At 51.1% G+C, this 26,627-nt stretch overlaps 1 protein-coding gene across 1 annotated transcript in view; it reads left to right on the top strand.

The window, feature by feature from the left end:
* The window catches only part of C2CD3 (C2 calcium-dependent domain containing 3), a gene marked incomplete at its 5' end in the record, with an annotated part of 73,616 nt that overhangs the window by 26,534 nt on the left and 20,455 nt on the right, over positions 1–26,627 (top strand). Inside the window, 8 exons of the mRNA XM_015425050.1 lie at positions 1,502–1,625; positions 4,236–4,504; positions 7,940–8,029; positions 9,993–10,613; positions 12,557–12,877; positions 19,223–19,361; positions 22,409–22,473; positions 24,761–24,933. Of these exons, the coding sequence (XP_015280536.1) occupies positions 1,502–1,625; positions 4,236–4,504; positions 7,940–8,029; positions 9,993–10,613; positions 12,557–12,877; positions 19,223–19,361; positions 22,409–22,473; positions 24,761–24,933 (1,802 nt within the window). The remainder of the gene's footprint in view (positions 1–1,501; positions 1,626–4,235; positions 4,505–7,939; positions 8,030–9,992; positions 10,614–12,556; positions 12,878–19,222; positions 19,362–22,408; positions 22,474–24,760; positions 24,934–26,627) is intronic.

Genomic DNA, 26,627 nt, shown 5'->3' with positions numbered 1-26,627 from the left:
CAGGAGGTGATGGGAAAGACCTCAGCCTGAGACCCTGGAGAGCCATAGGGAGGGGCTGTGGCTCAGTTGGCAGAGCCTCCGCTTGGCACACGGAAGGTCCCAGGTTCAGTCCCCGGCATCTCCAGCTGAAAGGACCAGACAGGAGGTGATGGGAAAGACCTTTGCCTGAGACCCTGGAGAGACAGAGACAGGGGCTGTGGCTCAGTTGGCAGAGCATCTGCTTGGCATGCAGAAGGTCCCTGGGTCAATCCCCGGCATCACCAGTTAAAAGGACCAGGCGGGAGGTGATGGGAAAGACCTCCACCTGAGACCCTGGAGAGCCATAGGGAGGGGCTGTGGCTCAGTTGGTAGAGCCTTTGCTTGGCATGCCGAAGGTCCCAGGTTCAATCCTTGGCATCTCCAGTTGAAAGGATCAGGCAGGAGGTGACGGGAAAGACCCCGGAGAACAGCTGCCAGTCTGAGGAGGCAGTACTGAATTTACATAAGAAGAAGAGGCATGCTGGGTGAGAGCAAAAGTCCATCAAGTCCTTGTGGCTAAGAGCCACTCGTGGAACTCTGCTCCATAAGTTTATCCAGTCCCCTCCTGCAGCTGTCTCTCCTTGTAGCTGCCACCACGTCCTGCAGCAGAGAATTCCACATGTGGGGAAAGAAGGTTTTCCTTCTCACTGTTCCAAGCCTGCTGCTCATTCATTTCATGGAGTGCCCACAAGTTCTTGTATTGTGAGAAAGGGAGAAAAGGACTTCTCTCTCCTCTTTTTTGTCTGCTGGCACACACACTGAACAATTTGACTCGTATCCTAAATGCCGATCCAGGCTCAGTTCAGATTTCCAAGAAGCGGCTGAAAGTGCAAGAGGTATATATAACAATATTATAGCACTGCTAAAAGTGCAGAGACGGGCAACTCGAATGATCAAAGGGTTGGAACACTTTCGCTATGAAAAAAGGTTAAAGCACTTGGGGCTTTTTAGCTTGGAGAAACGACGGCTGAGGGGTGACATGATCGAGGTTTATAAGATTATGCATGGGGTAGAGCAGGTTGAGAAAGAGGTACTTTTCTTCCTTTCTCACAATGCAAGAATTCGTGGGCACTCAATGAAATTGCTGAGCAGTCAGGTTAGAACAGATAAAAGGAAGTCCTTCTTCACCCAAAGAGTGATTAACACATGGAATTCACTGCCACAGGAGGTGGTGGTGACTACAAGCATGGACGGCTTCAAGAGGGAACTAGATAAATATATGGAGCAGAGGTCCATCGGTGGCTGTTAGCCATAAGGTCTAGATAGGGACTCTGGGGCAAGGAATGCTCTGTATTCTTGGTGCTTTTTTGGGGGGGGGCAACAGTGGGAGGGCTTCTAGTGTCCTGGCCCCACTGCTGGACCTCCTGATGGCACCTGGTATTTTTGGCCACTGTGTGACACAGAGTGTTGGACCGGATGGGCCATTGGCGTGATCCAATCTTGGCTTCTCTTATGTTCTTTCTTTCTTTCCCCCTTGCTCCAGGTTTGCTGGACGTAAGCATAAGGTACCGGTGCTCCCTCAAAGCGGCCGAAGGAGTCCTGGCAGCTCAGGCTGTTTCTGTTTCCGTTCAAATCCACCGAGCAGCCGGTTTGCAAGCAGCTGCCAGGTAAGGAGGAGACAGAGGCTCCGAGAGGTGGTTTCTCACCAAACTGCTCTTGTGGGGGGGGGGGAGCCCTGCAACTCCTTTTTTTATTTATTTAAAGGATATAAAAACTTTATTTTCACATATTTGTAAGAGGTATATATAACAATACAAGGTGAAACTTATGTAATTAATGATGAGTTAAGGTGTGGTGCACTGCTTATTTGGGCGGGACTGTTTTCACTTTAAAATTATATTCTGTGTTTATAAACTGGGTAGTTTCTGCTGCCACCAGGAATTTTAAGAAATTCCAAATCTATCTGTTTCTGCTGTTAGTAATGTGACCCAGGGTCTGGGCTTTCTAAGGTCTCTGTGGCCCTGAGGAAGGATTGAACTGAATTCTGGATTAAATTTAAACAAAATATGATTTATTGATTAAGAAACAAAAAATAAGGTTATCTGGGGGAAAGGAACTGGTAAATAAACTGGCAAGCTATCACACAGTGGGTGCGTTCAGACGGGGCGTTTCAGCCGGCATAAACTGTACCGGTTGGAACCGGTGCAATTTATGCCAGCTGAAACGTGATCACACTCACCTCCTGACTGTGCAGCACATCGCAATACGCCCGTCCACACACAGCGGGCATCGGCGGTTTGTTTGTGGGGTTTTTTTTACTTAGTTTGCACATGCGCATAGGCAGCCATCCACAGAATGGCAATCTTCACACATGCGCAAAAAACCCCTGTCTTACATTTAAACTTTAAAGGTAAGGACTTACCTTTAAAGTTTAAAGAGCAAAGTAGCCTCTCTGAGGTCCCAGACGCCTCCGAAACGCTAAACTAAGGCCCTTTTCTTTTTTTAAAAAACAAACTCCAGGGCGAAGCTTCGCCCAAGCAAGCGCATATCGCTGACCTTTAAAAAAAATGGCGGGCGAAAATCAGAAGCCTCAGGCCTGAGTGCCGCATGACGGAGTGAATCTCTAGTTCCAGCTCCTGCCAATCTAGCAGTTTGCAAGCAAGATATTGCAAGTAGATAAATAGGTACGCTTTGGTAGGAATGTAACAGTGTTCCATGCGCCTCGGCGTTTAGTCATGCGGGCCACATGACCACGGAAACGTCTTCGGACAGCGCTGGCTCTTCAGCTTGGAAACGGAGATGAGCACCGCAACCCTAGAGTCGGACTCAACTGGCTTTCGAGCAACGGAACCTTTACCTTTAGCCATGTTAGTCTGTCTGCAGCCATAGAGAAGAGCAAGAGTCCACTGACACCTTAAAGATGAAGAGAAGAGAGAAGAGATTGGATTTATACAACACCCTTCACTACTTGAAGGAGTCTCAGAGAGCAGCTTACAGTTGCCAAAACATACATACTTACTGAAATGCAAACTTAATGAATCTCCTTAAACCAGTTTTCCAAATCCAATCGCCCCACTGACATTTTTTCTTTCTACCAAACCAGCTTCTACAATAATAGTAGAGGTTAGTACTCAGCATTCATCATTATGAAGTGACAACCTGGAGTAACAGTATTCTGAAACCACTTACATCACTACATAATATCCTATTTTACATTTTTACTTCTAGAACAATATTTTTAATGAAACTGGCGGGTAAACCAAAGGAAGGGAAACTGGCCTGAAATAACATACTAAGAGAGCCAGTTTGGTGTAGTGGTTAAGTGCGTGGACTCTAATCTGGGAGAACCGGGTTTGATTCCCCACTCCTCCACTTGCACCTGCTGATGTGACCTTGGGTCAGTCACAAGCTCTGGCACAGCTGTTCCTGAAAAAGAGCAGTTTCTGTCAGAGCTCTCTCAGCCCCACCCACCTCACAGGGTGTCTGTTGTGGGAAGGGGAAGGGAAAGGAGTTTGTAAGCCGCTCTGAGACTCCAAGTGAAGGGCGGGGTATAAATCCAATCTCTTCTTCTTCTTCTAAGGTCCCGGTCACACGGGCCGGATATCGCGGGGGGGGGGAGGCGTGGCTAATTGCCCCGGCGCAGTTTGATCCGTGATTACGCGATCAGACACACCGGCGGCACACCATGGGTCCTTCCCTCGGCGCTGGTGGGTAAACGAGGGACCGGAGGGGAATGCCGCGCGCCAGCACGATCACACCACGGGAGTCTGGAGGCAACCTGTGGCAAACGTTTACCAGTACCTTGGAGGTACTAGTTTTTTAACGCGTATTGTTGGCGGTAAGCCACGGGTGCGCTCCACTTCCCAGATGTTGGGGTGTGATCGCGCCCGGATAATCCGCCCACCATCCGTGCCTCTCCCGCGGCAACTTTGCCGTGTGACCGGGGCCTTACAAGCACTTTACAGAATTTTACAACAACTTAAATCAAAGTCAGTGTTCAAACCATTGGGGATCAAAGTGTTTAACTTAAAGATCCACCTGTGTTCCTGGCGAAGTAATTCCTTTGTAGCCAATGGACGTTTTGAGTCTGCAACAAAGAGCCCACCACATCCAAATTGATCTTCTTTATGGTCTGTGAGTGGTCCAAATGCTCTGTGAGTGGGCCAACATCTGATTGGCCGCTATCGGAAAGAGGAAGCTTCAGTCTGATCCAGCAGGGCAGGTCTTGCGTTCTTACGTTACAGCATAATCACTCCCTGTCTGTTCTCTTTGCTTAGGGCCTTGGCTGAGAAGAACCCTTCGCTGCAATACAGCGCAGATGTTGGAGTAAACGCCTACGTGACGGTGTACCTCCCTTTCCTCCCCGAAGGGGAGAGACGCAGCACGCGAGCCGTGGCACGTACCTTCTGCCCGGAATTCGAGCACCACACCGAGTTCCCGTGCAATCTCGTGGTCCAGAGGAGCAGCGGCGAAGCGTGTTGTCTGGGGGAGCTCTTGCAGTATTCCGAGGCTGTCTTCTCCGTCTTCCACCAGAACCTGAATTCAGGTGGGCAACGGGAAGGCGGTAGGCCGAGCTAACAATGACCTCTAAGGAGAGGCCGTGACTCAGTTGGAAGAGCATCTGCTTGGCATGCCCCAGGTTCAATCCCCGGCATTTACTGGGCCCCTTGATTTGCCATATGGACACCTGGACCTGCCTTATACCAAACCAGGAAAAATAATGGCTGCACCAATGAGCAGAGAGAACAAGAAAGAACAAGATGCGAGGCGAAGAGTTCATTCAGCTCTTCTGGATCCCTCACTGTAAGCTTGGGCGTCAGGGGGTGTCATGGCTCAGGTGGGGTGTCACCTGACGCTGCCACCACTCTGGATTTAGGATCCCTTGAGAAGGCCCAGAGCACCCTCCCAAGACCTTCTGACCTCCCTTTTGGCCGAATAATAGGCGTGAGGACCAGGCAGAGTACAACAAGGAAAAGGTTTATTTTATAGGAAGTCAAACAAACAGGGTGCAGGATAACAGTAAGTGGGTGAAAAGAAAAGAAATCAAATGCCCTAACGTGTCTAAAGATATACTGTCCCTCGCTCACTATTCCAAGTGGCACTAGACTACTCACCCTTCCCTCAGGATGAGGGTCTCTTCCCTGCAGCAGCCTCAGTCCCTTCTGGCTCTGCCCTCTGGGAAGAAGAACAGCTTTTCCTGCTGCTCCAGGTCTTTTATTCCAAGCCCTCCTCTTTTCCTATTGGTCAGTTTTGGCTCCAAAACCTCTCAGGGGCTTCTGGGAGTTGTAGGCCCAGCCCCACCTACTGCTAGCCAGGCTCCCTGGGCCTAGTAGGCCTCTGGTGGCACAGCCCAGATCACGACAGGGGGGGTCTTCTGTAAACGTTTTCCAGCTTCCACCTTGAACAGAGAAATGCACAGGGCATCTATAAGCACCGGATAAACCCTTTCCCTTGTTCTTTCTTGTCCTTCATGCCAAACCAGACCATCGGTCCATCAAAGTCAGTCTTGTCTACTCAAGACTGATGTCAAGTCTCCAGAGTCTCAGGCAGCGGTCTTCCACCTCACCTACTGCCCGGTCTGTGCTACTGCAGATGCCAGGGAGTGAACCTTGTGCCAGTTTGAGCCTGGGTCTCCCAGGTCCCAATTCAACAGTTAGCCAGATTGCCTTATCTCTCCTTATATTATATATAATTGAATAGTGGGTGCCAAAGTTCTAATTCTGAAATGCACTCCCTTAGTGTATGGCTGATGGCACTGCTCCTAAGCATATATCGCCACCAATCAGAAGGCAAAGCCCGGGTCCCGCCCACACCACAACTGCTGCGACAACCTGGTCTTTTGCATATGGAAGCTGATTGGACTTCAGTCCATTCCACACCTCCGCCCCCCCCCCCCGCAAGGCAGTTGGGATTTTCAGTTGCATAACACACCTCATAGGGGAGAGGAGAATGGGTAACAATGGTTACCACTCTCCAGGTGAGGGCTACAGATAACTCAAACATACAAATGTTCTTCAGGTAGCAGAGATCAGTCCCTCTGGAGAAAACAGTGGACTCTGTCATTAAACCCTGCTGAGGTCGCCACAGGAAACTGACACTGTTTGCCCAAAGCCAGAGCACTCTCCCAGAGCCTCTTTCTAGATCCCGTTGTATTTATTTCCGCAACGGGCATTATTTCTAGTTTCTTAATAAAAGAGTGGGGAATTTAAATATTAAATGGCAATGTGCTTAATTATGGGACCGATAACCTGTGTATATCGGAGTCCTATTTATCCAGATCCCCAGAAATAGACAGGCAGACTAGATCTTAAATAAAATGGTTTCTTTACTGAATAATTTCACACTCTCCTACAAATAAACAACCACACTCTAATGATACAGAGCTAGGGATTTAGATAGAGAGGTACAGAGACTGTCGCATTAGCAGGACAATATCGATGAGGGGTGATAATTTACCACTCTAACGCGGCGAGTTGATTCTGCAGCGGAAAATGGGGAAAATACTAGGGCAGGGGTCTGCAACCTGCGGCTCCGGAGCCGCATGCGGCTCTTTGGAACGTTTGCCGCGGCTCCGGGAGGCAAACTTATTATTTATTATTTCTTTGTTTGAAACTCCTCCCCCTCGCACGCAGGCGGCCTGGCTAATACAGTGCCTGGTGATAGCTAGTACAGTGCCTACAGATAGCAGCTTCATGTATCCCAGCAGCCCTTGCGAGTCGCCGAATGACGAAATCTCGCAGCTGCGCTTTGGGATGTCTGCGCGCCGCTCTGCCTTCGCCCCGCCTCCTCTCAGTGAGCTTTACGGGATGTAATGCTTTTAGTCCGATAGGAGGCAGGGCGGGGCGGAGGCGAAGCGCAGACATCCCAAAGCGCAGTTGCGAGATTTCGTCATTTGGCGACTCGTAAGGGCTGCTGGGATACATGAAGCTGCTATCTGTAGGCACTGTACTAGCTATCACGAGGCACTGCACTAGCCAGGCCGCCTGCGTGCGAGGGGGAGGAGTGATGGAGCCGGTGCCAGCCTAAGCAGCACTGCGCGGGTGAGCAGCACTGCGCAGGAGTGAAGAACATACACAACTGCGATGGAGTGAAGAACACACATACACACACAAAAAAGGTAACTTGTTAATTTATTTCTAGAAAGGAGGAGTAATTCAGAGGGGGTCAAACAAAGAAATAATAAAAAAGTGACAAAAAAGTTATTTTATAACGACGAGGATGACATTATTAATTATTATTTTCATCAGGCACTGATTATGATTTATGGTGCACTGGAGCCCTGAATAATTTTCTATGGCACTTTGGGGCAGTAATTAGTTTTGTATGGCACATTGGGGGCATTTTTATTGGCTGTGTAATATGCTGTTCAATTGCATTTTTTTTTTGGTTGGAGTAGGTTGGTAAGTAAGGGATCCATGGGGGTGGCTGGAGCTTGAGGGGGGTGGGTATAGCAAATTTTGCTATGGGGCCCTGTGATTTCTAATTACGTCCCTGTTATGCAATATATAATACAATATATATGCAGTGTTATATTTGTTTTAAATGTCGCAATGGTTTTACGGCTCCCGGGTTTTTTTTTCCGTCGGAAACGGGTCCAAGTGGCTCTTTATGTCTTAAAGGTTGCAGACCCCTGTACTAGGGAAACCAAGTCTACATGCATGTGATAGAGCAGGTAGAGGAAGAAGTCCTTTTCTCCCTTTCTCACAAGACAAGAACTCCTTGTGGGCATTCCATAAAATTGCTGAGCAGTCGGGTTAGAACAGACAAAAGGAAGTCCTTCTTCACCCAAAGGGTGATTCACACATGGAATTCACGGCCACAGGAGGTGATGGTGGCTACTAGCATGGACGGCTTCAAGAGGGAATTGGATAAACTTCTGGAGCAGAGGTCCATCAGTGGCTATTAGCCACAAAGTATAGATAGGAAATCTCAGTCTGGGGCAAGGAATGAATGGCAAAATGTTTCTTCTTGATCTTTGTAGCTCCCAGAACGTCACAGGGTCAGGCTTCAAGGGATTACCTCCTGGGAACCGTCAAAGTGCCAACCAGAGAGCTGTTAATGAGAAGATCAGGTAAAGATTGTGTCGTATTCCCCTTTTCAACTTGAGTGAATTGTGCATGGAATTGCTTTGCGTTATGATTAACGGCAGGGGTCCCCAACGTGTGGCACCTGTGGGCGCCATGGCAGCCGCCAACCCCTTTCCCGGCACCCAGTTTGGTGTTGTGGTTAAGTGCGCAGACTCTAATCTGGGAGAACCGGGTTTGTTTCCCCACTCCTCCACTCGCAGCTGCTGGATGACCTTGGGCAAGCCATAGTTCTGACAAGAGCTCTCTCAGCCCCACCTACCTCACAGGGTGTCTGTTGTGGGGAGGGGAAGGGAAAGGAGTTTGTAAGCCGCTCTGAGACTCCTTTGGGTAGTGAAGGGAAGAGTATAAATCCAATCTTTTCTTCTCTTCTTCTTCTTCTCTATTCTGGGAGAACCGGGTCTGATTCCCCACTCCTCCACTTGCACCTGGCTGGATGACCTTGGGCAAGCCATAGTTCTGATAAGAGCTGTTCTTGAAAAATAGCAGTTTCTGTCGGAGCTATCTCAGCCCTGCCTACCTCACAGGGTGTCTGTTGTGGGGAGGGGGAGGGGAAGGGGAAGGAGTTTGTAAGCCGCTCTGAGACACCTTTAGGTAAGGGCGGGGTATAAATCCAATCTCTTCTTCTTCTTTTACCTCACAGGGTGTCTGTTGTGGGGAGGGGAAGGGAAAAGGAGTTTGAAAGCCACTTTGAGACTCCTTTGGGTAGTGAATGGCGGGGTACAAATCCAATCTCCTCCTCCTCCTCCTCCTCTTCTTCTTTTGCTGCTGCTGCTGCTGCAAGGTCTGTTTAAATAAGCCTAAACTCCCTGATGCAGTGTGAGGCAGACAAGAAAAGGACTCTCCATGGTTAATTAGACGTTCCCCCCCCCAAAAAAAAAATTCCCGCTTGACCCCGAAGCAACCGGCTTATCCCATACTATAGTGCTTTATTCCTTTCCTGTGAGACTTCTTATATGTAACGTCTGTAAAGGCACCTCCACTGTCGAGTTCTGAAGTGACATGTGTTGTGTTGCCTTCATACCTTCCTTATTGTTCCCTGCGTATTTTCACTGCCACTAAAGTTTCTTGCCTTAGAATTCTTAGTGGGACCTGAAGAACAAGATGGCTTAGTTATAATTAGTAGAATGACAGAACAGTCAGCTTGGGGTGGCTCTGAGGTAAGAAAGGGATCCTTAGTCAAAACAGTTGTTTCCTCTTAAACACAAAAAGGGTTTATTTAGAAGTATAACACTGTAACGGTTTTGTTATAGTGTTCCAGACAGAACACACATTTCTCTCATACTTCACACTTTTTCCCCACTCAGCTCTACTGACTGTTTCTCTGCAAAGCCTCTCTGAACCAACCAGTCAACTGTGCCCCCTGCGGGTAATGACACCACACTTCAATCACCCATCCAACCACTCTCTTTCTTATTCTACAGGCCTGCATTTTAAACTACAACAACATACATATAAAACTCCACAGTAAAACATAGAAATAACACACACACAAAATGAGTTTAATAACTTCATCATTGTTTAACAGCTGAGTTAGTTAAATGATACCAGATTTGGTCTATGTCAGCTATTTGAAAGATTTGCCTGCAATTTTCCCTCCCCGCAAGCGGGCTCAGGGCGGCTTCCATAAAAACATAAATACATTAAAATACACAATATTGGACCAACAATAAAACATTATAAATACAAAGTGCTGGCGGCTGATTAAATTAATCGAGATGGTATATTACCGGAATAAATTTCCACTGCCCAGATGTTCCACGTTGTTTCTGCTCATAATCAGTTAGATGTTAAGACCACGGGCCAGGCTTGCTGTAACGGCCTGCAGTAGTATTATAAAAAATTTAAAAAATCCCCTCCGGGGGTCTTAAAAAAAAAAGGTTTTATACATTTTAGCGAATCCATCTGGGGTTCGATGCCATCTGTAAATCTTTCTGTGCTCTGTCGAAGGCATTAGAGGCTGGTACCCAGTAACCCTCCCGGAGGATCTGGTCCCTTCCCACGGCGCCAACGTCGTTCAAGCCGTCGTCGGAGGCCTGGAGCTTTCCGTGAGCTTCGCTCGCCCTGGGGACCGAGAACGTGTCCTGGACGCCGCTGCCCTCTTAGGCTGGAACTGGGAGGAGACCCTCGGGGAAAGCCCGCAGGACGACGACAGCGACTCTCCTCTCCCCCCGAATCCTGCCACGGTGACGGTTTCAATCCCCAGACTGTGGCTGCCGGTGCACTGCGTGTTGCCCGCGGGGCAGACACAGCTGCACAGAAGCACCCACGTCTACCTTCGCTATAAACTGTACGATCAGGAAGCCCGGTGGACGTCTCTCCGGAGGCCAAGGTTCGCGGAAGACCAGAGGCACGTGACGTTGGCCTTTAAGAGCAAGCGGGTGGACCTTCCAAGGAGCCCAGCGCTGTGGTGGTACTTCAGAGAGGAGAGGCTGGAGTTCCAGGTGTGGCGCGCTTACGGGAGCGAGAGGCACGCGGAAAGGCCGCTGGACACAGATCGCCTGATCGGGTCGGCGTACATGGACCTCGCAGCGCTTGGGGGGGATTCCAGAAGCGCGAGAACAGTCAGTGGTACGTTCCTTAGCAGCAGGGAGCTGTTAGGTCCTGTCCTGTGGCTTCTTCCCAGGCAGCCATCTGTCGCCCTCCCGTTGTAACCCCAGCATTTCTCACTGAACCGAAAAGTATTTTGTGCACCTGTCGGTCATAAGAACCGAAGCAGAGCCCTGCTGGACCAGACTGGTGGTCCATCTGGTCCAGCATCACGTCTCACACAGTGGCCGCCCAGTTCCTCTGGAGAGCCAGCAACAGGGCATAGAGGTTGAGGCCGTCTCCTGCTAAGAACCCAAGAAGAGTCCTGCCATCTAGTCCAGGGATCTGTCTCACACAGCAGCCAACCAGTTCCTCTGGAGGGCCAACAACAGGGCAGAGAGGCCGAGGCCTTCATAAGAATGTAAGAAGAGCCCTGCTGGATCAGACCAGTGCGGGTCCATCTAGTCCAGCATCCCGCCTCACACAGTGGCCAACCAGTACCTCTGGAGGGCCAACAACAGGGCAGAGAGGCCAAGGCCTTCCCCTGATAAGAACCTCAGAAGATCAGACCAGTGAGGGAGCTGCTGCCAGTCAGAGTAGGCAATACTGACCTTGACGGACCAATGGTCTCGTTCAGTATAAGGCAGCTTTGTATGTTCACAATAAGTATCGCAGATCGATGAAAACGGAAGCACTTTTCAATGTACCCTTTTAGGGGAGGGGCCATGGCTCAGTGGAAGAGCCTCTGCTTGGCACACAGAAGTTCCCAGGTTCAGTCCCCGGCATCTCCAGCTAAAAGGACCAGACAGGAGGTGATGGGAAAGACCTCCGCCTGAGACCCTGGAGAGCCAGAGACAGGGGCTGTGGCTCAGTGGCAGAGCCTCTGCTTGGCACACAGAAGGTCCCAGGTTCAGTCCCCGGCATCTCCCGCTGAAAGGACCAGGCAGGAGGTGATGTGGAAGACCTCCACCGGAGGCCCTGGAGAGCCGCTGCCAGCCTGAGTAGGCAATACTGATCTTGATGGCCCAAGGGTCTGATTCAGTAGAACGCAGCTTCATGTGTTTGGGGACGGGCTGTGTCTCCATAGTCGAGCCTCTGCTTGGCCAGCTCCATGGCATCTCCAGTTTAGAAAAAAGGACCAGGCAGTAGGTGATGTGAAAGATCTCTACCTGAGAGCTGCTGCCAGTCAGAGCAGGCAATACTGACCTTGACGGGCCAAGGGTCTCATTCCGTATAAGGCCGCTTTGTATGTTCGCAATAAGAATTGCAGATGGATGAAAACAGAAGCAGTTTTCAATGTACCCTTTTAGGGGAGGGGCCGTGGCTCAGTGGAAGAGCCTCTGCTTGGCACGCAGAAGTTCCCAGGTTCAATCCCCGGCGTCTCCAGTTTAAAGGACCAGGCAGGAGGTGATGTGAAAGACCTCAGTGGCTCAGAGACAGAGCATCTGCTTGGCACGCAGAAGTTCCCAGGTTCAATCCCCGGCGTCTCCAGTTTTAAAAAGGGACCAGGCAGTAGGTGATGTGAAAGACCTTCTGCCTGAGATCCTGAGGAGCAGCTGCCGGTCAGAGTAGACAATACTGACCTTGATGGTCTGATTTGGTGTAAGGCAGCTTCTTGTGTGTCCCGTGGCCCCGATCCACATAGACGAGGATTTCCAGAAACCAGACTTGACCGGCTGAAGTGTATAAAGGTAAAGGTTTCCCCTTGCTCGAAAGCCAGTCGAATCCGACTCTAGGGTTGCGGTGCTCATCTCCGTTTCAAAGCCGAAGAGCCAGCGCTGTCTGAAGACGTTTCCGCAGTCATGTGGCCGGCATGACTAGACGCCGAGGCGCACGGAACGCTGTTACCCTCCCACCGAAGTGGTACCTATTTATTTACTTGCAATTTCTTGCTTTCGAACTGCTCGGTTGGGACGAGAAGTGTATAAAACACTGCTGCTTTCTCGGATACACCATGCTGTTGCTCTGCCGTCTGGTCCTTGCAGGCATCTACCCCCTGTTCCGGCGCAACGCCTCAAACCTGTCGGGAGCCGCCGTGCGAATTCATATCGCGCTCGCACCCGCCACCCCCCACGGCCTCGAGCCCGCCGAACACGGCGGCGGCAGCAGCAGCGAGTGCGAAGACGGGAGGGAGGCGCCCGCGACCAGCCAGCAAGACTTGGACTCTCAGCACCGCAAGCCGGATTCCTCCGCCGTGGGGACCCCCGCTGAGAAACCCCCCGAGGCGTCTCCTGCTGCGGTTGATCCCCACAAGACGTTTGCTGTCAGCATTCTCGTGGAAAGAGCCATGCACTTGAGCCTGAAAGGTAAGGAGAGCGAAAATTTCTTGGGCTGCAGAAGGACATGTGAGCAGGGCTATTTTTGGTCAGGAACGCACAGGAACGGAGTTCCGGCTGGCTCCCGAGTTGGCCACACCCAACAGCAGAAACTCATTCGGATTGGCTACATTAGGGGTGTGTGGCCTAACATGCAAAGGAGTCCCTGCTACAAAAAAAGGTCCTGGGTTTTGACAACAAACAAGGTAAACAGAATAACAAGCAAAAGGTGGGTGTGGCTGGATGAGCACACTTCTGGTAACATGGGGGTGTGGCCTAATGTGCCAATGAGCGGTGCTGTCAGGGGTGTGGCCTAATATGCTAATGAGTTCCTGCTGTTGGGTGTGGCCTATTATGCTAAAGAGTTCCTGCTGGGCTTTTTCTACAAAAAAAGCCCTGCATGTGAGTGTTATGTGCCGTCAGGTCCCTTCCGACTTACGGGGACACTGTGAATTACTGTCCTCCAGAAGGTCTGGTTGTTAACAGCCTTGCTCAGACCTTGCAAACGGAGGGGCCCCCGTGGCTTCCTTGGTTGGGTGAGTCGATCTCAGGTCGGGTCTTCCTCTTTTCCTGCCGCCTTCAACGTCTCCTAACATTGTTGTCCTTTCCAGTGACTCCTGTCTGTAGTTTGGTGCAGTGGTTAAGTTCGCAGACTCTAATCGGGGAGAACCGGATTTGATTCCCTTTTCCTCCACTTGCAGCTGCTGGAGGACCTTGGGCAAGCCGTAGTTCCGGCACAGCTGTCCTTGAACACGAGCAGTTATGTTAAGAGCTCTCTCAGCCCCACCCACCTCACAGGGTGTCTGTTGTGGGGAGGGGAAGGGAAAGGAGGTTGTCAGCCGCTCTGAGACACCTTTGGGTACTGAAAGGTGGGGTATAAATCCAATCTCTTCTTCCAGTTTCGTGTAGTGGTTAAGTGCACGGACTCTAATCTGGGAGAACCGGGTTTGATTCCCCACTCCTCCACTTACAGCTGCTGGATGACCTGGGGCAAGCCACAGGTCTGACAAGGGCTGTCCTTGAAAGGGCAGTTCTGTCAGAGTTCTCTCAGCCCCGCCTACCTCACAGGGTGTCTGTTGTGGGGAGACTCCAAGTGAAGGGCGGGGTATATATCCAATCTCCTCCTCCTCCTCCTCCTTCTTCTGTGACCAAAGTACAATGGCCTCAGTCTAGTCATTGTGGCTTCTAGTATTATATTTAAAGTTGCTGCCCAAGTTCATCCATTCACAAGCAAAGTAGTCTCTCTCTCTCTCTCTCTCTCTCTCTCTCTCTCTCTCTCTCTCTGTGTGTGTTTGTGTGTGTGTGTGTTTGGTGGTTAGGAGCACAGGCTCTAATCTGGAGTTAGAGAGCCAGTTTGGTGTAGTGGCTAAGTGCGCGGACTCTAATCTGGGAGAACCGGGTTTGATTCCCCACTCCTCCACTTGCAGCTGGTGGGTGACCTTGGGCAAGCCACAGTTCTTGCAGAGCTGTTCTCTCAGGAGCAGTTCTCGGATGAGCTCTCTCAGCCCCACCTACCTCACAGGGTGTCTGTTGTGGGGAGAGGAAGGGAAGGAGATTGGAAGCCTCTCTGAGACTCCGAGTGAGGCGCCACACGAGATGGACTGATTCAGTCAAGGAAGCCACAGCCCTCAGTTTGCATGTCCGGAACAAGACTGTTAACAATCAGACGTTTTGGAGAAGGAGAAGAAGAAGAGTTTGGATTTATACCCCGCCCTTCACTACCCAAAGGAGTCTCAGAGCGGCTTACAAACTCCTTTCCCTCCCCCTCCCCACAACAGACACCCTGTGAGGTAAAAGAAGAAGAAGAAGAGATTGGATTTATACCACGCCCTTCACTACCCAAAGGGGTCTCAGAGCAGCTGACAAACTCCTTTCCCTCCCCCTCTCCACAACAGACACCCTGTGAGGTAAAAGAAGAAGAAGAAGAGATTGGATTTATACCCCGCCCTTCACTACCCAAAGGGGTCTCAGAGCGGCTTACAAACTCCTTTCCCTCCCCCTCCCCACAACAGACACCCTGTGAGGTAAAAGAAGAAGAAGAAGAGATTGGATTTATACCACGCCCTTCACTACCCAAAGGGGTCTCAGAGCGGCTCACAAACTCCTTTCCCTTCCCCTCCCCACCACAGACACCCTGTGAGGTAAAAGAAGAAGAAGAAGAGATTGGATTTATACCCCGCCCTTCACTCCCCAAAGGAGTCTCAGAGCGGCTGACAAACTCCTTTCCCTTCCCCTCCCCACAACAGACACCCTGTGAGGTAGGTGGGACTGAGAGAGCTCTGACAGAAACGGCTCTTTTTTCATGGACAGCCCTTATCAGAACTATGGCTTGCCTGAGGTCATCCAGCCAGGTGCAAGTGGAGGAGTGGGGAATCAAACCTGGTTCTCCCAGATTAGAGTCCGCGCACTTAACCACTGCACCAAACTGGCTCTCATAGGGTGGCCATGAGTCAGAAGGGACAAGGGGGAGGAGGATTTCTACCCCGCCCTTCACTTCTAGCCCTGGTAGATCATGTGTTTTTAGGAAGTGGGCCAGGTAGAGACTTGATGGGCTGTGCAGATTTTTTTTAAAGCTACTTTGGCAGCAGCTCCCACCACCGCACAGGGATCTTCACGCTCTGACCGCAGGTCAGCTAAGGCAGCCGTCCTGCAGCAGCCGTTTTGTGGCTGCACCCAGAGGGTGTCTGTTGTGGGGAGGGGAAGGGCAGAAAGACATACAGAGGTGGCTTGTCGTTGCCTGCCTCTGCGTAGCCGCCCCGGCCTTCCTCGGTGGTCTCCCATCCCAGTACGAACGGGGGTTGATCCTTCTTAGCTTTCAAGATCTTGGTGAGATCAAGCCAGCCTGGGCCATCCAGGTCAGGGCAAAAGGCATACAGAGGTGGTTTGCCATGGCCCGCCTCTGCCTAGCAACCCTGGACTTCCTTGGTACTCTGCCATCAAAGTACTGACCAGAGCTGACCAGAGCTGACCTTGCTTGGCTTCCAAGATCTGATGAGATTGGGCTAGCCTGGACCACCACTTCCTTGGTGGTCTCCCCATCCAAGTGGTAACCAGGGCTGACTTGAGACCTGGCGAGACTGAGCTAGCCTGGGCCATCCAGATCAGGGCAAAAGCTATACAGAGGAGGTTTGCCATTGCCTGCCTCTGCGTAGCCACCCTGGACTTCCTTGGTGGTCTCCCCATCCAAGTGGTAACCAGGGCTGACTTGAGACCTGGCGAGACTGAGCTAGCCTGGGCCATCCAGGTCAGGGCCAAAGACATACAGAGGAGGTTTTGGCCATTGCCTACCTCTGCGTAGCAACCCTGGTCTTCCTTGGTGGTCTCCCATCCAAGTGCTGTTAACCAGGGCTGACTTGAGACCTGGTGAGACTGAGCTAGCCTAGGCAGGGGTCGTTTCGTAGAAAAAGAGCTAGGGGAACTCATTAGCATAATCCATTAGCATATGCCACACCCCCTGACATCACCGGAAGTGTGTCATAAGGCCACACACCCCGCCCCCAACGGTCCTGGCCGCTGGCACCGGCCTTGCAGCTCCACTGCCGAGCCCCATGAGGGGCCCGGCGGTGGACCTGCAAGGCCGGCGGGAGTGCGAGGAAGCCCCGCCAAGGCCCTCCCTGGCCCCAGGCAGGCAGGGGTGGGGAGAGGCAGGGAGGAAGCAACTTACCCTCCCTCTTCTCCTGCCTCCTCCTGGCTGAATGAGGGCCGGAAGCGGGGCGGCCAGAAGCAGGGGGCGGGGCTTCGTCATGTGCCCCGCCCCCCGTACCTCACCCGGGGGAACTGCGATCACCCGCGATCCCCCCTGAAATGACCTCTGAGCCTGGGCCACCCAGGTCGGGGCCAAAGACATACAGGGGTGGTTTTGCCATTGCCTGCCTCTGCATAGCAACCCTGGACTTCCTTGGTGGACTCCCATCCATGTACTAACCAGAGTCAGTCCTCCTTCCGATCAGGCAGGGGAGCTTGTGTATTAAGAGATCTCAGCTCAGTGAGCCTGGCAAGAAGGGGTGCCGGTCAGAACAAATCGCTCCCAGGAAGCCGCCTCCATCCAGAGACTCCTCGTTCTGACCTTGATTCGGGCCATGCTGTGCTCTGGATCGCCTCCTCCCCCCGGAAGCAGCCATGGGATTTACGTTCCACACGGTTTCCTCTCAGAAGCAGCCGTTCCCAGGGCTTGACCTTGCAGCTGGGCACAAAAGCACCCCCAGTGACTCCAGTCGAACAGCGGGACAAACTAGGTCACGGCTCCTTCACTTATTAGCTAATCTCTTTTCCGGCAGAGCACTTCCCTTGTTTTTGAAACAAACAGAGTAGAGTCCTGCTGCAGCCCGGGCACGGCCTTGGAGCCCCTTAAAAAAAATGGGGGGGGGGGGGTGAATGGCAGAGCTTCCACACACAGAGAGACCTACACAGTCATTGCAGAGCAAACAGCCTCTCTCTGACAGTTCTGCCTGGTGGAAAGGGCTGTCAAGTCACATGAAGCCATTGAGAGCTGACTATGCTCATGCTTACCTTGTAAATCTTTGCTGTTTATAAAAATGAATAAAAATTATCTGTTTAAAAAGTCACAGCCGCTTACAGTGAGCCCATGGAGTTTTCAAGGCAAGAGACATGCAGAGGTAGCTTGCCGTTGGCTGCCTCTGCTGGACTTCCTAGGTGGTCTCCCATCCAAACACTCACTAGGGCTGACCCTGCTTAGCTTCCAAGATCTGACGAGATTGGGCTAGCCTGGGCCATTCAGATCAGGGCAAAAGACACACAGAGGTGGTTTGCCTTTGCCTGCCTCTGCGTAGCAACCCGGGACTTCCCTAGTGGTCTCCTACCTAAGTACTAACCAGGGCTGACCCTGCTTAGCTTCCAAGATCTGATGAGATCGGGCTACCGTGGGCCATCTAGGTCAGGGCAGATGAACAGGGGTAGTTTGCCTTTGCCTGCCTCTGCGTAGCAACCCTGGAATTCCTTGGTGGTCTCCCATCCAAGTACTAACCAGGACCAACCCTGTTCAGCGTCTGAGATCTGACCAGATCGGGCTGGCCTGGGCCATCCAGATCATGACAAAAGACATACGGAGGTGGTTGGCCATTGCCTGCCTCTGCGTAACAACCCTGGACTAGCTTGGTGGTCTCCCATCCAAATACTAACCAGGACCAACCTTGTTCAGCTTCTAAGATCTGACCAGATCGGGCTGGCCTGGGCCATCCAGATCATGACAAAAGACATACGGAGGTGGTTGGCCATTGCCTGCCTCTGCTTAGCAACCCTGGACTTCCATCCAAATGCCAACCAGGGCTGACTTGAGGCCTGGTGAGACTGAGCTACCCTGGGCCATCTAGGTCAGGGCAAAAGACGTACAGGGGTGGGTTTGCCATTGCCTGCCTCTGCATAGCAACCCTGGACTTCCCTGGTGGTCTCCCATCCAAGGTCTAACCGGGGCCAACCTGGTTCTTAGCTTCTGCAATCTGACAAGATTGGGCAAGCTTGGGTCATCCAGATCAGGGGAGCTTTACCTAACACTTCCTAATGATCTCTCTTTGGGCATCATTTCACTAGATTTTCCAAAATGTGTAGCAGGGTTATTTTTTAAATGGAACACCGCAATCGTTGCTTTTGGCTAAGACAGTGGGATCAAGTGATATGTTTGCCACGTGCCCCTTGTTTTAGAGTGAATTAATGAATGATGTCTTATGGTCGAAGGCCAGTTCCGAAGAGCATACAATAGAAGCATTGATACATAAGAAATTACATAAATCATATTAAAATGAGTTAGTATAATTGTTTAGATTACTATAGAACAGCTGTAGGCTCTAAGAACATAAGGAGAGCCCTGCTGTACCATACCAGTGGTCTATCTAGTCCAGAATCCTGCCTCACACAGTGGCCAACCATGGTGACTAAAGGGAACCTCTATATTCAGAGGCACTAATCTTCTAAATCCCAAAGCCGGGAGGCAACATCAGGGGAAGGCCTCGGCCTCTGTGCCCTGCTGTTGGCCCTCCAGAGGAACTGGCTGGCCCCTGTGTGAGACGGGAGGCTGGACTGGATGGACCCTCCCTGGTCTGACCCAGCAGGGCTCTTCTGAGGTTCTTATCAGGGGAAGACGGGATGCAGGACTAGATGGACCCTCACTGGTCTGATCCAGCAGAGCTCTTCTGAGGTTCTTCTCAGGGGAGGGCCTCGGTCTCCCTGCCCTGTTGTTGGCCCTCCAGAGGAGCTGGCTGGCCCCTGTGTGAGACAGGAGGCTGGACTAGATGGACCCTCACTGGTCTGACTCAGCAGGGCTCTTCTTCTGTGATCACATAGCACAACTGCCAAATCTTTGTTGGATTGACTCTGTTCCAGGAAGCCCCCTCACCGAGCGCGGAGTGACAGCTCCCAACAGCTGCGTATCGTTCGTGACGGCTGACCCAGACAGCCCTGTTACCACTGAAATCGTGGAAAAAACCGATTCACCCGTTTGGGATTTTCAGCTGCAGACCAGGTATGGAACGTGGCCTTTTCTAGTGCAGTACTTTCAGAGCTGCACGGATTCGCTACCCACTGTGACAGAGTTCCCCAGAGGAAGAATGTCTCTGCTCTGGTCAGTGAGCAGGGCACGTTGTATTTACTTGACATATTGTAACTTTACCTGAAGGTGCAGTAGTTCAGAGCTCATCATTACCCTAGACCAAGGGTCCCCAACCTTTATGAGCCTGCAGGTATGTTATGGCTCAGGTGGGGTGTCACCTGACACCGCCACCACTCTGGATTTAGGATCCCTTGAGAAGGCCCAGAGCACCCTTTCGGGCCTTTAGACCTCCCTTTTAGCCGAAATGAGCATGAGGACCAGGCAGAGTGAACAAGGAAAATAGTTTATTTTATAGGAGGCCAAACAACAAGGTGCAGAATAATAACAGTGAGTGGGTGAAAAGAAAAAAAGTCAAATGCCCTTACGCATCTGAACATACTGCCCCCCCTAGCCCACTATCTCAAGTGGCCTTAGACTACTCACCCTTCCCTCAGGATGAGGGATTTCTTCCCCATAGCAGCCTCTCTATTGGCCCTGTTTCCTGGGAAGAAGAACAGCTTTCCCTCTTGTACCAGTTCTTTTATTCCCCAGGCCTCTTCTTCCCAGTTGGTCAGAATCGACGCCAAAACTTCACAAGGCCTTCTGGGGTTTGTAGGCCCAGGCTCCCTGGGCCTAGTAGGCCTCTGGTGGCACAGCCCGGATCATGACAACCTTTGGAATTCTGACACGGTGGGGGGGGGCACAGCCACAAATGGCCGCCGCAGCTTACCTTCAGTCACGCAGTGAAGATCCTTGTGCTGTGGTGGTAGCTGGCGCCAAGGGCGTTATTTTTCAAAATCTGCACAGCCTACCAGAAGCCTTGTTGGGGAAAACGGCCCACATGTCCCTGCCCACTTCCTAGAAACACTCGGTGGGCAGCAGAAAAGATGTCAGCAGGGGCCACTGTTCCTGGCCGCTTGGACAAGATGGAGTCCCTGGGTGAAGCTTTGTTATTTGTGTCTTATGCTCCCGAGACCAGGTTGCAAGAACAAGAGAGCCATCTTCCTTGTGTCCTGAACATTTATCTATTGGTTTTATTGATTTTTTCCCCGCCCATCTGACCTAGGCTGGCTCTGGGCAGCTTACAACAGAGTAAAAGTTTACACAATATGTAAAACACAGTTCATTACATTAATACAGTTTCTCATAATTATACAACGATATAAAACGATATGAAAATCAAACATGATGTTAAAGCGCTAGGGAATTCCAGTTTTACTTTAATTATGTTGGTCTGCTTCAGTTAGGGGAGGCTAAGACAAGGCAGTAGACGCCGGGATCCGCGGCTCAGGGCTACCGGTGTGGTTGTCAATTGTTGTTATTGTTATTTTAGTGTTACACACTAAAATAAAACAGTTCCAAACCCACCTGTAGCTGTAGAAAAGAGAAAGAGTCCAGGAGCACCTTCAAGACTAACCTTAAAGACTAATCTGAAGAAGTGTGCCTGCAGTTTGGTGTAGCCAGTTTGGTGTAGTGGTTAAGTGCGCGGACTCTAATCTGGGAGAACCGGGTTTGATTCCCCACTCCTCCACTTGCACCTGGCTGGATGACCTTGGGCAAGCCGTAGTTCTGACAAGGATATATTACAACAAACAGGACCACGGTGTATAATAGCTAGTAAAACAGTAAATCACCGTGTACAATTAAACAATATTTGTTGGGTTTTATATGCAATGTTTAGAATTCAATTATTAACAAAATTACAACAGTAACACTACAATATGCAGTATAAAGCTTAGCAGTACATACAGAGTAGTACAGTACTAGTTACAGACAAACGACGGAGTTCTAGTACACTATCCGTTTCCGTGTCCTTCTTCAGGTTTGTCATTCTGTAATTATTTCTTCATTAGAATGAAGTGCTGAAAGCCATATTTCGAAATGCTAATTCTTATACAATTTTTTGAATGAAGTGCTGCAAGCCATATTTCGAAATGCTAATTCTTATACAATTTTTTGAGTACGCTACCGCGCTTAGATTCTGGTGACTGGGGAGCTCCTATAGCAAGCTCTAATGTGACTGGGTCTACAGCATATAATAATTGGCTAAGCTTCCCTTAAAATATTGTTTAATTGTACACGGTGATTTACTGTTTTACTAGTAGTTCTGACAAGAGCTGTTCTTGAAAAAGAGCCGTTTCTGTCAGACCGTCTCAGCCCCACCTGCCTCACAGGGTGTCTGTTGTGGGGAGGGGCAGGGAAAGGAGTTTGTTAGCCGCTCTGAGACATCTTTGGGTAGTGAAGGGAGGGGTATAAATCCAATCTCTTCTTCTTTTACCTCACAGGGTGTCTGTAGTGGGGAGGGGAAGGGAAAGGAGTTTGTAAGCTGCTCTGAGACCCCTTTGGGTAGTGAAGGGTTTTACCTCACAGGGTGTCTGTTGTGGGGAGGGGAAGGGAAAGGAGTTTGTAAGCCGCTCTGAGACCCCTTTGGGTAGTGAAGGGCGGGGTATAAATCCAATCTCTTCTTCTTTTACCTCACAGGGTGTCTGTTGTGGGGAGGGGAAGGGAAAGGGAAAGGAGTTTTTCAGCCGCTCTGAGACTCCTTTGGGGAGTGAAGGGCGCAGTATAAATCCAATCTCCTCTTCTTCTTCTTCTTCTTCCTCTTCTTCCTCTTCTTCTTCCTCTTCTTCCGAAAGCTTATTCCCAGAATTAAACTTTGTCGGTCTTAAAGGTGCCCCTGGACTCAATTTCCCCCCTGCTGCTTCAGATCAACACGGCCTCCCACCCGAAAACCTGTTGTGGTTGATGTGAACCTTTTCACCCCTCTTAGGATAATGGGAGTGGAATCAACCCTCTGCTCCACTTGGCAAGCCAGACGCCAGCTCAGCTGAGGTTTGGGCAGCCGTTTCCAGTGCGCCCACTATCGCACCCAGAGCCAGCTTTGCTTTGCACAGGCTGCCCATTCTTGGGACTTCAGTCATGCTGCTTCCTGCTAGCCGGGCATTATCAGTCTCTCTCATTCTGCTCTGTCTTCCTCTCAGGCTCTCCAATGAACTGCTTCTGGATCCCCAGCAAACCCTGGTCTTCAAAGTGTGGCACAAAGCAGGTATTCTCAGCACGCAGTGCCTCCCATATTGTCAATCCCTGGCAGACCTGAGCTGCCCTTCTACCTTCTGTTTGGTGCTGGTTCCTTTTTTTTTAATGTGGCAGTGGGTTGTTTGAAATTGCTCTTAACGGCTAAGAACCTCAGACGTGCCCTGCTGGATCAGACCAGTGAGGGTCCCTCTAGTCCAGCCTCCCGTCTCACACAGTGGCCAACCAGTTCCTCTGGAGGGCCAGCAACAGGGCAGAGAGGCTGAGGCCTTTCCCTGGTAAGAACCCCAGAAGAGCCCTGCTGGGTCAGACCAGGGAGGGTCCATCCAGTCCAGCCTCCTGTCTCACACGGTGGCCGACCAGTTCCTCCGGAGGGCCAACAACAGGGCAGAGGGGCCTTCCCCTGAGAAGAACCTCAGAAGAGCCCTGCTGGGTCAGACCATGGAGGGTCCATCCAGTCCAGCCTCCTGTCTCACACAGTGGCCAGCCAGTTCCTCTGGAGGGCCAACAACAGGGCAGAGAGGCCAAGTCCTTCCCCTGATAAGAACCCCAGAAGAGCCCTGCTGGATCAGACCAGTGAGGGTCCATCTAGTCCAGCATCCTGTCTCACACAGGGGCCAACCAGTTCCTCTGGGGGGCCAAAAACAGGGCAGAGAGGCCGAGGTCTTCCCCTGAGAAGAACCTCCAAAGAGCCCTGCTGGATCAGACCAGAGAGGGGCCATCCAATCCAGCATCCTGTCTCACACAGGGGCCAACCAGTTCCTCTGAAGGGTCAAAAACAGGGCAGAGAGGCCGAGGCCTTCCCCTGATAAGAACCTCAGAAGAGCCCTGCTGGGTCAGACCAGTGAGGGTCCATCTAGTCCAACATCCCGTCTCACAGGGGGGCCAGCCAGTTCCTCTGGAGGCCCAACAACAGGCCAAGGCCTTCCCCCGATAAGATTTTCAGAACAGCCCTGATGGATCAGACCAGTAGTCCACCTAGTCCACCGCCTACTCCACCATCTCGTCTCACAGAGTGGCCAACCAGTTCTTGTGGAGGGCCAGAAACAGGGCACAGAGGCCGAGGCCTTCCCCTGACGTTGTGTCCTGGCTCTGGGATTCAGAAGATTAGTGCCTCTGAGCATGGAGGTTCCCTTTAGTCACCATGGCTAGTAGAGTGTATAGGCTGCCGCTTATACCTTTGGGCACATGAATTACATTTGGCCGGATCCTTCTAACTAGGCTCGATTCATCTGGAATCTCTGGAATCAGTTCAGACTAAGGTTCCCAACGTAGTTCCTGTGGGTGCCATGGCCACCGTCGACACCTTTTCTGGCAACTGCCAAGTGTTTTTCAAAAGTGGGCAGGACCAGCAAGGCTTCTCATCGGCTACTGGAGATTTGATTGGCTGTGCAGATTTTTTTTTTTTTAAAAAAACATTGCTTCAGCCACAGCACAAGGCTCTTTACTGTGTGACTGAAGGTAAATTGTGCCACCATCTTGTGGCTGGCTCCACCTCCCGTGGCAGCTATTTTGTGGCTTTGCCCACCACACTGTTTCAGGATTTCAAAGGTACCCACAGGCTCAAAAAGGTTGGGGATCTCTGGTTCAGATCATAGTTGTTTGCTGCGGTTCGCCCTCTTTAAGGGCAGGCTGGGGGCCTGGGCTTTAAAAAGAAGAAGAGGAGAAGAGATTGGATTTATAACCCGCCCGTCACTACCTGAAGGAGTCTCAGAGCGACTTACAATCTCCTTTCCCTTCCCCTCCCCACAACAGACAACCTATGTGGTAGGTGAGGCTGAGAGAGCTCTTTCGAGGACTGCCCTTGAGAGAATAGCTCCGAGAGAACTTGTGACTGACCCAAGGCCGTCCCAGCAGCTGCATGTGGAGCAGTGGGGAATCAAACCCGATCTCCCAGATTACAGTCCGTGTTCCACTGGCTCTTTGGACAGTTACGTAAACGCTCACAATTTTTTTTTTACTGTGACAAGAGAGCCAGTTTGGTGTAGTGGTTAAGTGCGCGGACTCTAATCTGGGAGAACCAGGTTTGATTCCCCACTCCTCCACTTGCACCTGGCTGGATGACCTTGGGCAAGCCGTAGTTCTGACAAGAGCTCTCCCAGCCCCACCTACCTCACAGGGTGTCTGTTGTGGGGAGGGGAAGGGGAAGGAGTTTGTAAGCCGCTCTGAGACACCTTCGGGTAGTGAAGGGCGGGGTATAAATCCAATCTCTTCTTCTTCTTCTTCTTCTTCTACACGGGTGTCAGTGTCAACCAGCGTTTCCCAGCCGACATGCCGTTTGTGTTCCGCTTTCTCCACAGACGTTGAGCGCGTGATAGGCTTCGCGTCGGTCGATCTCTCCCCCCTCCTCTCGGGCTTCCAGTTAGTCTGCGGCTGGTACAACATCACGGATTTCAGCGGGCAGTGCCAAGGACAGCTCAAAGTGGCCGTCTCTCCCCTTGAAAGTATCCTTCATCTCAAAGAAGAAAGGCAGGCAAGAAGCAGGTCGAAGGCCCCAGGTTCAGCTGTACGTGTCTTTCCTGGTTTTCTCGATTTGGGTTCTGATCACTTTGTCTGATAGGGATGACTGGAAATTCCACATCAGAAGGTCTAATTCATCTTCCATGTTTATTAATATTCTATATTAGATGCTTGCGGGGTGGGGGGAGTTACAGATGTTAGACGTTCCTGTTTCTTCTCTCTCACTTGTTGTGACTTCTGATCAAGGTCGAATGCAAGAAGCTGCCTTACGCTGCATCAGTTAATTTACATCAGCCCAGTATTGTTCTTGGCTCAGACAGATGTATTCCCTGGTTCTTTTCTCAGCGGAGAGTGGCCCTGCACGAGCTACAGCTCTTCAGTATTACGTTAAGGGCAGGGGGCTGTGGCTCAGTGGCAGAGCCTCTGCCTGGCACGCAGAAGGTCCCAGGTTCAATCCCCGGCATCTCCATTTAGAAAGGACCAGGCAGTAGGTGATACGAAAGACCTCAGCTGGAGACTCTGGAGAGCCATGGAGAGAAGCCATGCAGAAGGTCCCAGGTTCAATCCCCGGCATCTCCATTTAGAAAGGACCAGGCAGTAGGTGATGCGAAAGACCTCACCTGGAGACCCTGGAGAGCCATGGAGAGAAACCATAGCTCAGTGGTAGAGCCACTGAGTCCCAGGTTCAATCCCCAGCATCTCCAGTTAGAAAGGACCAGGCAGTAGGGGATGGGAAAGACCTCAGTGGCTCAGTAGTAGAGCATCCACTTGGCATACAGAAGGTCCCCAGGTTCAGTCCCCAGCATCTCCAGTTAGAAAGGATTAGGTGATAGGTGATGTGAAAGACCTCAGTGGCTCAGTGGTGATGTGAAAGCCCTCTGCCTGAGACCCCGGAGAGCCATGGAGAGGGGCTGTGGCTCAGTTGTAGAGCATCTGCTTGGCACGCAGAAGGTCCCAGATTCAGTCCCCGGCATCTCCAGTTAGAAAGGATTAGGTGATAGGTGATGTGAAAGACCTCAGCCTGAGACCCTGGAGAGGACCAGTCGGTAGGTGATACGAAAGACCTTTCTTTGCCTGGGACCCTGGAGTGCTGCTGCCAGTCCGAGTAGACAATACTGACCTTGATGGAGCAAGGGTCTGACTCAGCAGAAGGCGGCTTCATGTGTCCACGTGCTTTTTTGGAGGCTGTTTTCTCAGGCCCCCTCACACAAGGCTGCCTTGCAGTGAGTCAGACTTTTGGTTTATCAAGGTCAGTGTTGCCTACTCAGACAGGCTCCCTAAGGCCTCAGGGGAAGGTCTTCTACATCATCTGCTATCTAACTTGCTAGCCAGTTTGGTGTAGTGGTTAAGTGCACGGACTCTCATCTGGGAGAACCGGGTTTGATTCCCCACTCCTCCAAATGCACCTGCTGGATGACCTTGGGCAAGCCGTAGCTCTGTCAGAGCCGTTCTTGAAAAAGAGCAGTTTCTGTTCACAGCTCTCTCAGCCCCACCGACCTCCCAGGATGTCTGTTGTGGGGAGGAGATGACGGTGTTTGAAGCCGGAAAATAGCAGAGTTGTTTGTTGTAGAATATTTACAGTTTATTTACAGTATATACATACACAGCTTGTAGCAAATCAGGATTTTGACCAACGCAGTGCTACGCATAACAGCCGTAACCATATAGGCAGTGCTCGACTAAGAACCAATTACAATATATACATGT

Source organism: Gekko japonicus, unplaced genomic scaffold (assembly GCF_001447785.1).
Source record: "Gekko japonicus isolate JY-2015 unplaced genomic scaffold, Gekko_japonicus_V1.1 scaffold2548, whole genome shotgun sequence".
NCBI classification, from domain to species: Eukaryota; Metazoa; Chordata; class Lepidosauria; order Squamata; family Gekkonidae; genus Gekko; species Gekko japonicus.
The sequence above is the reverse complement of the archived record's forward strand: the minus strand, read 5'-3'. Positions and strand labels throughout refer to the sequence as shown.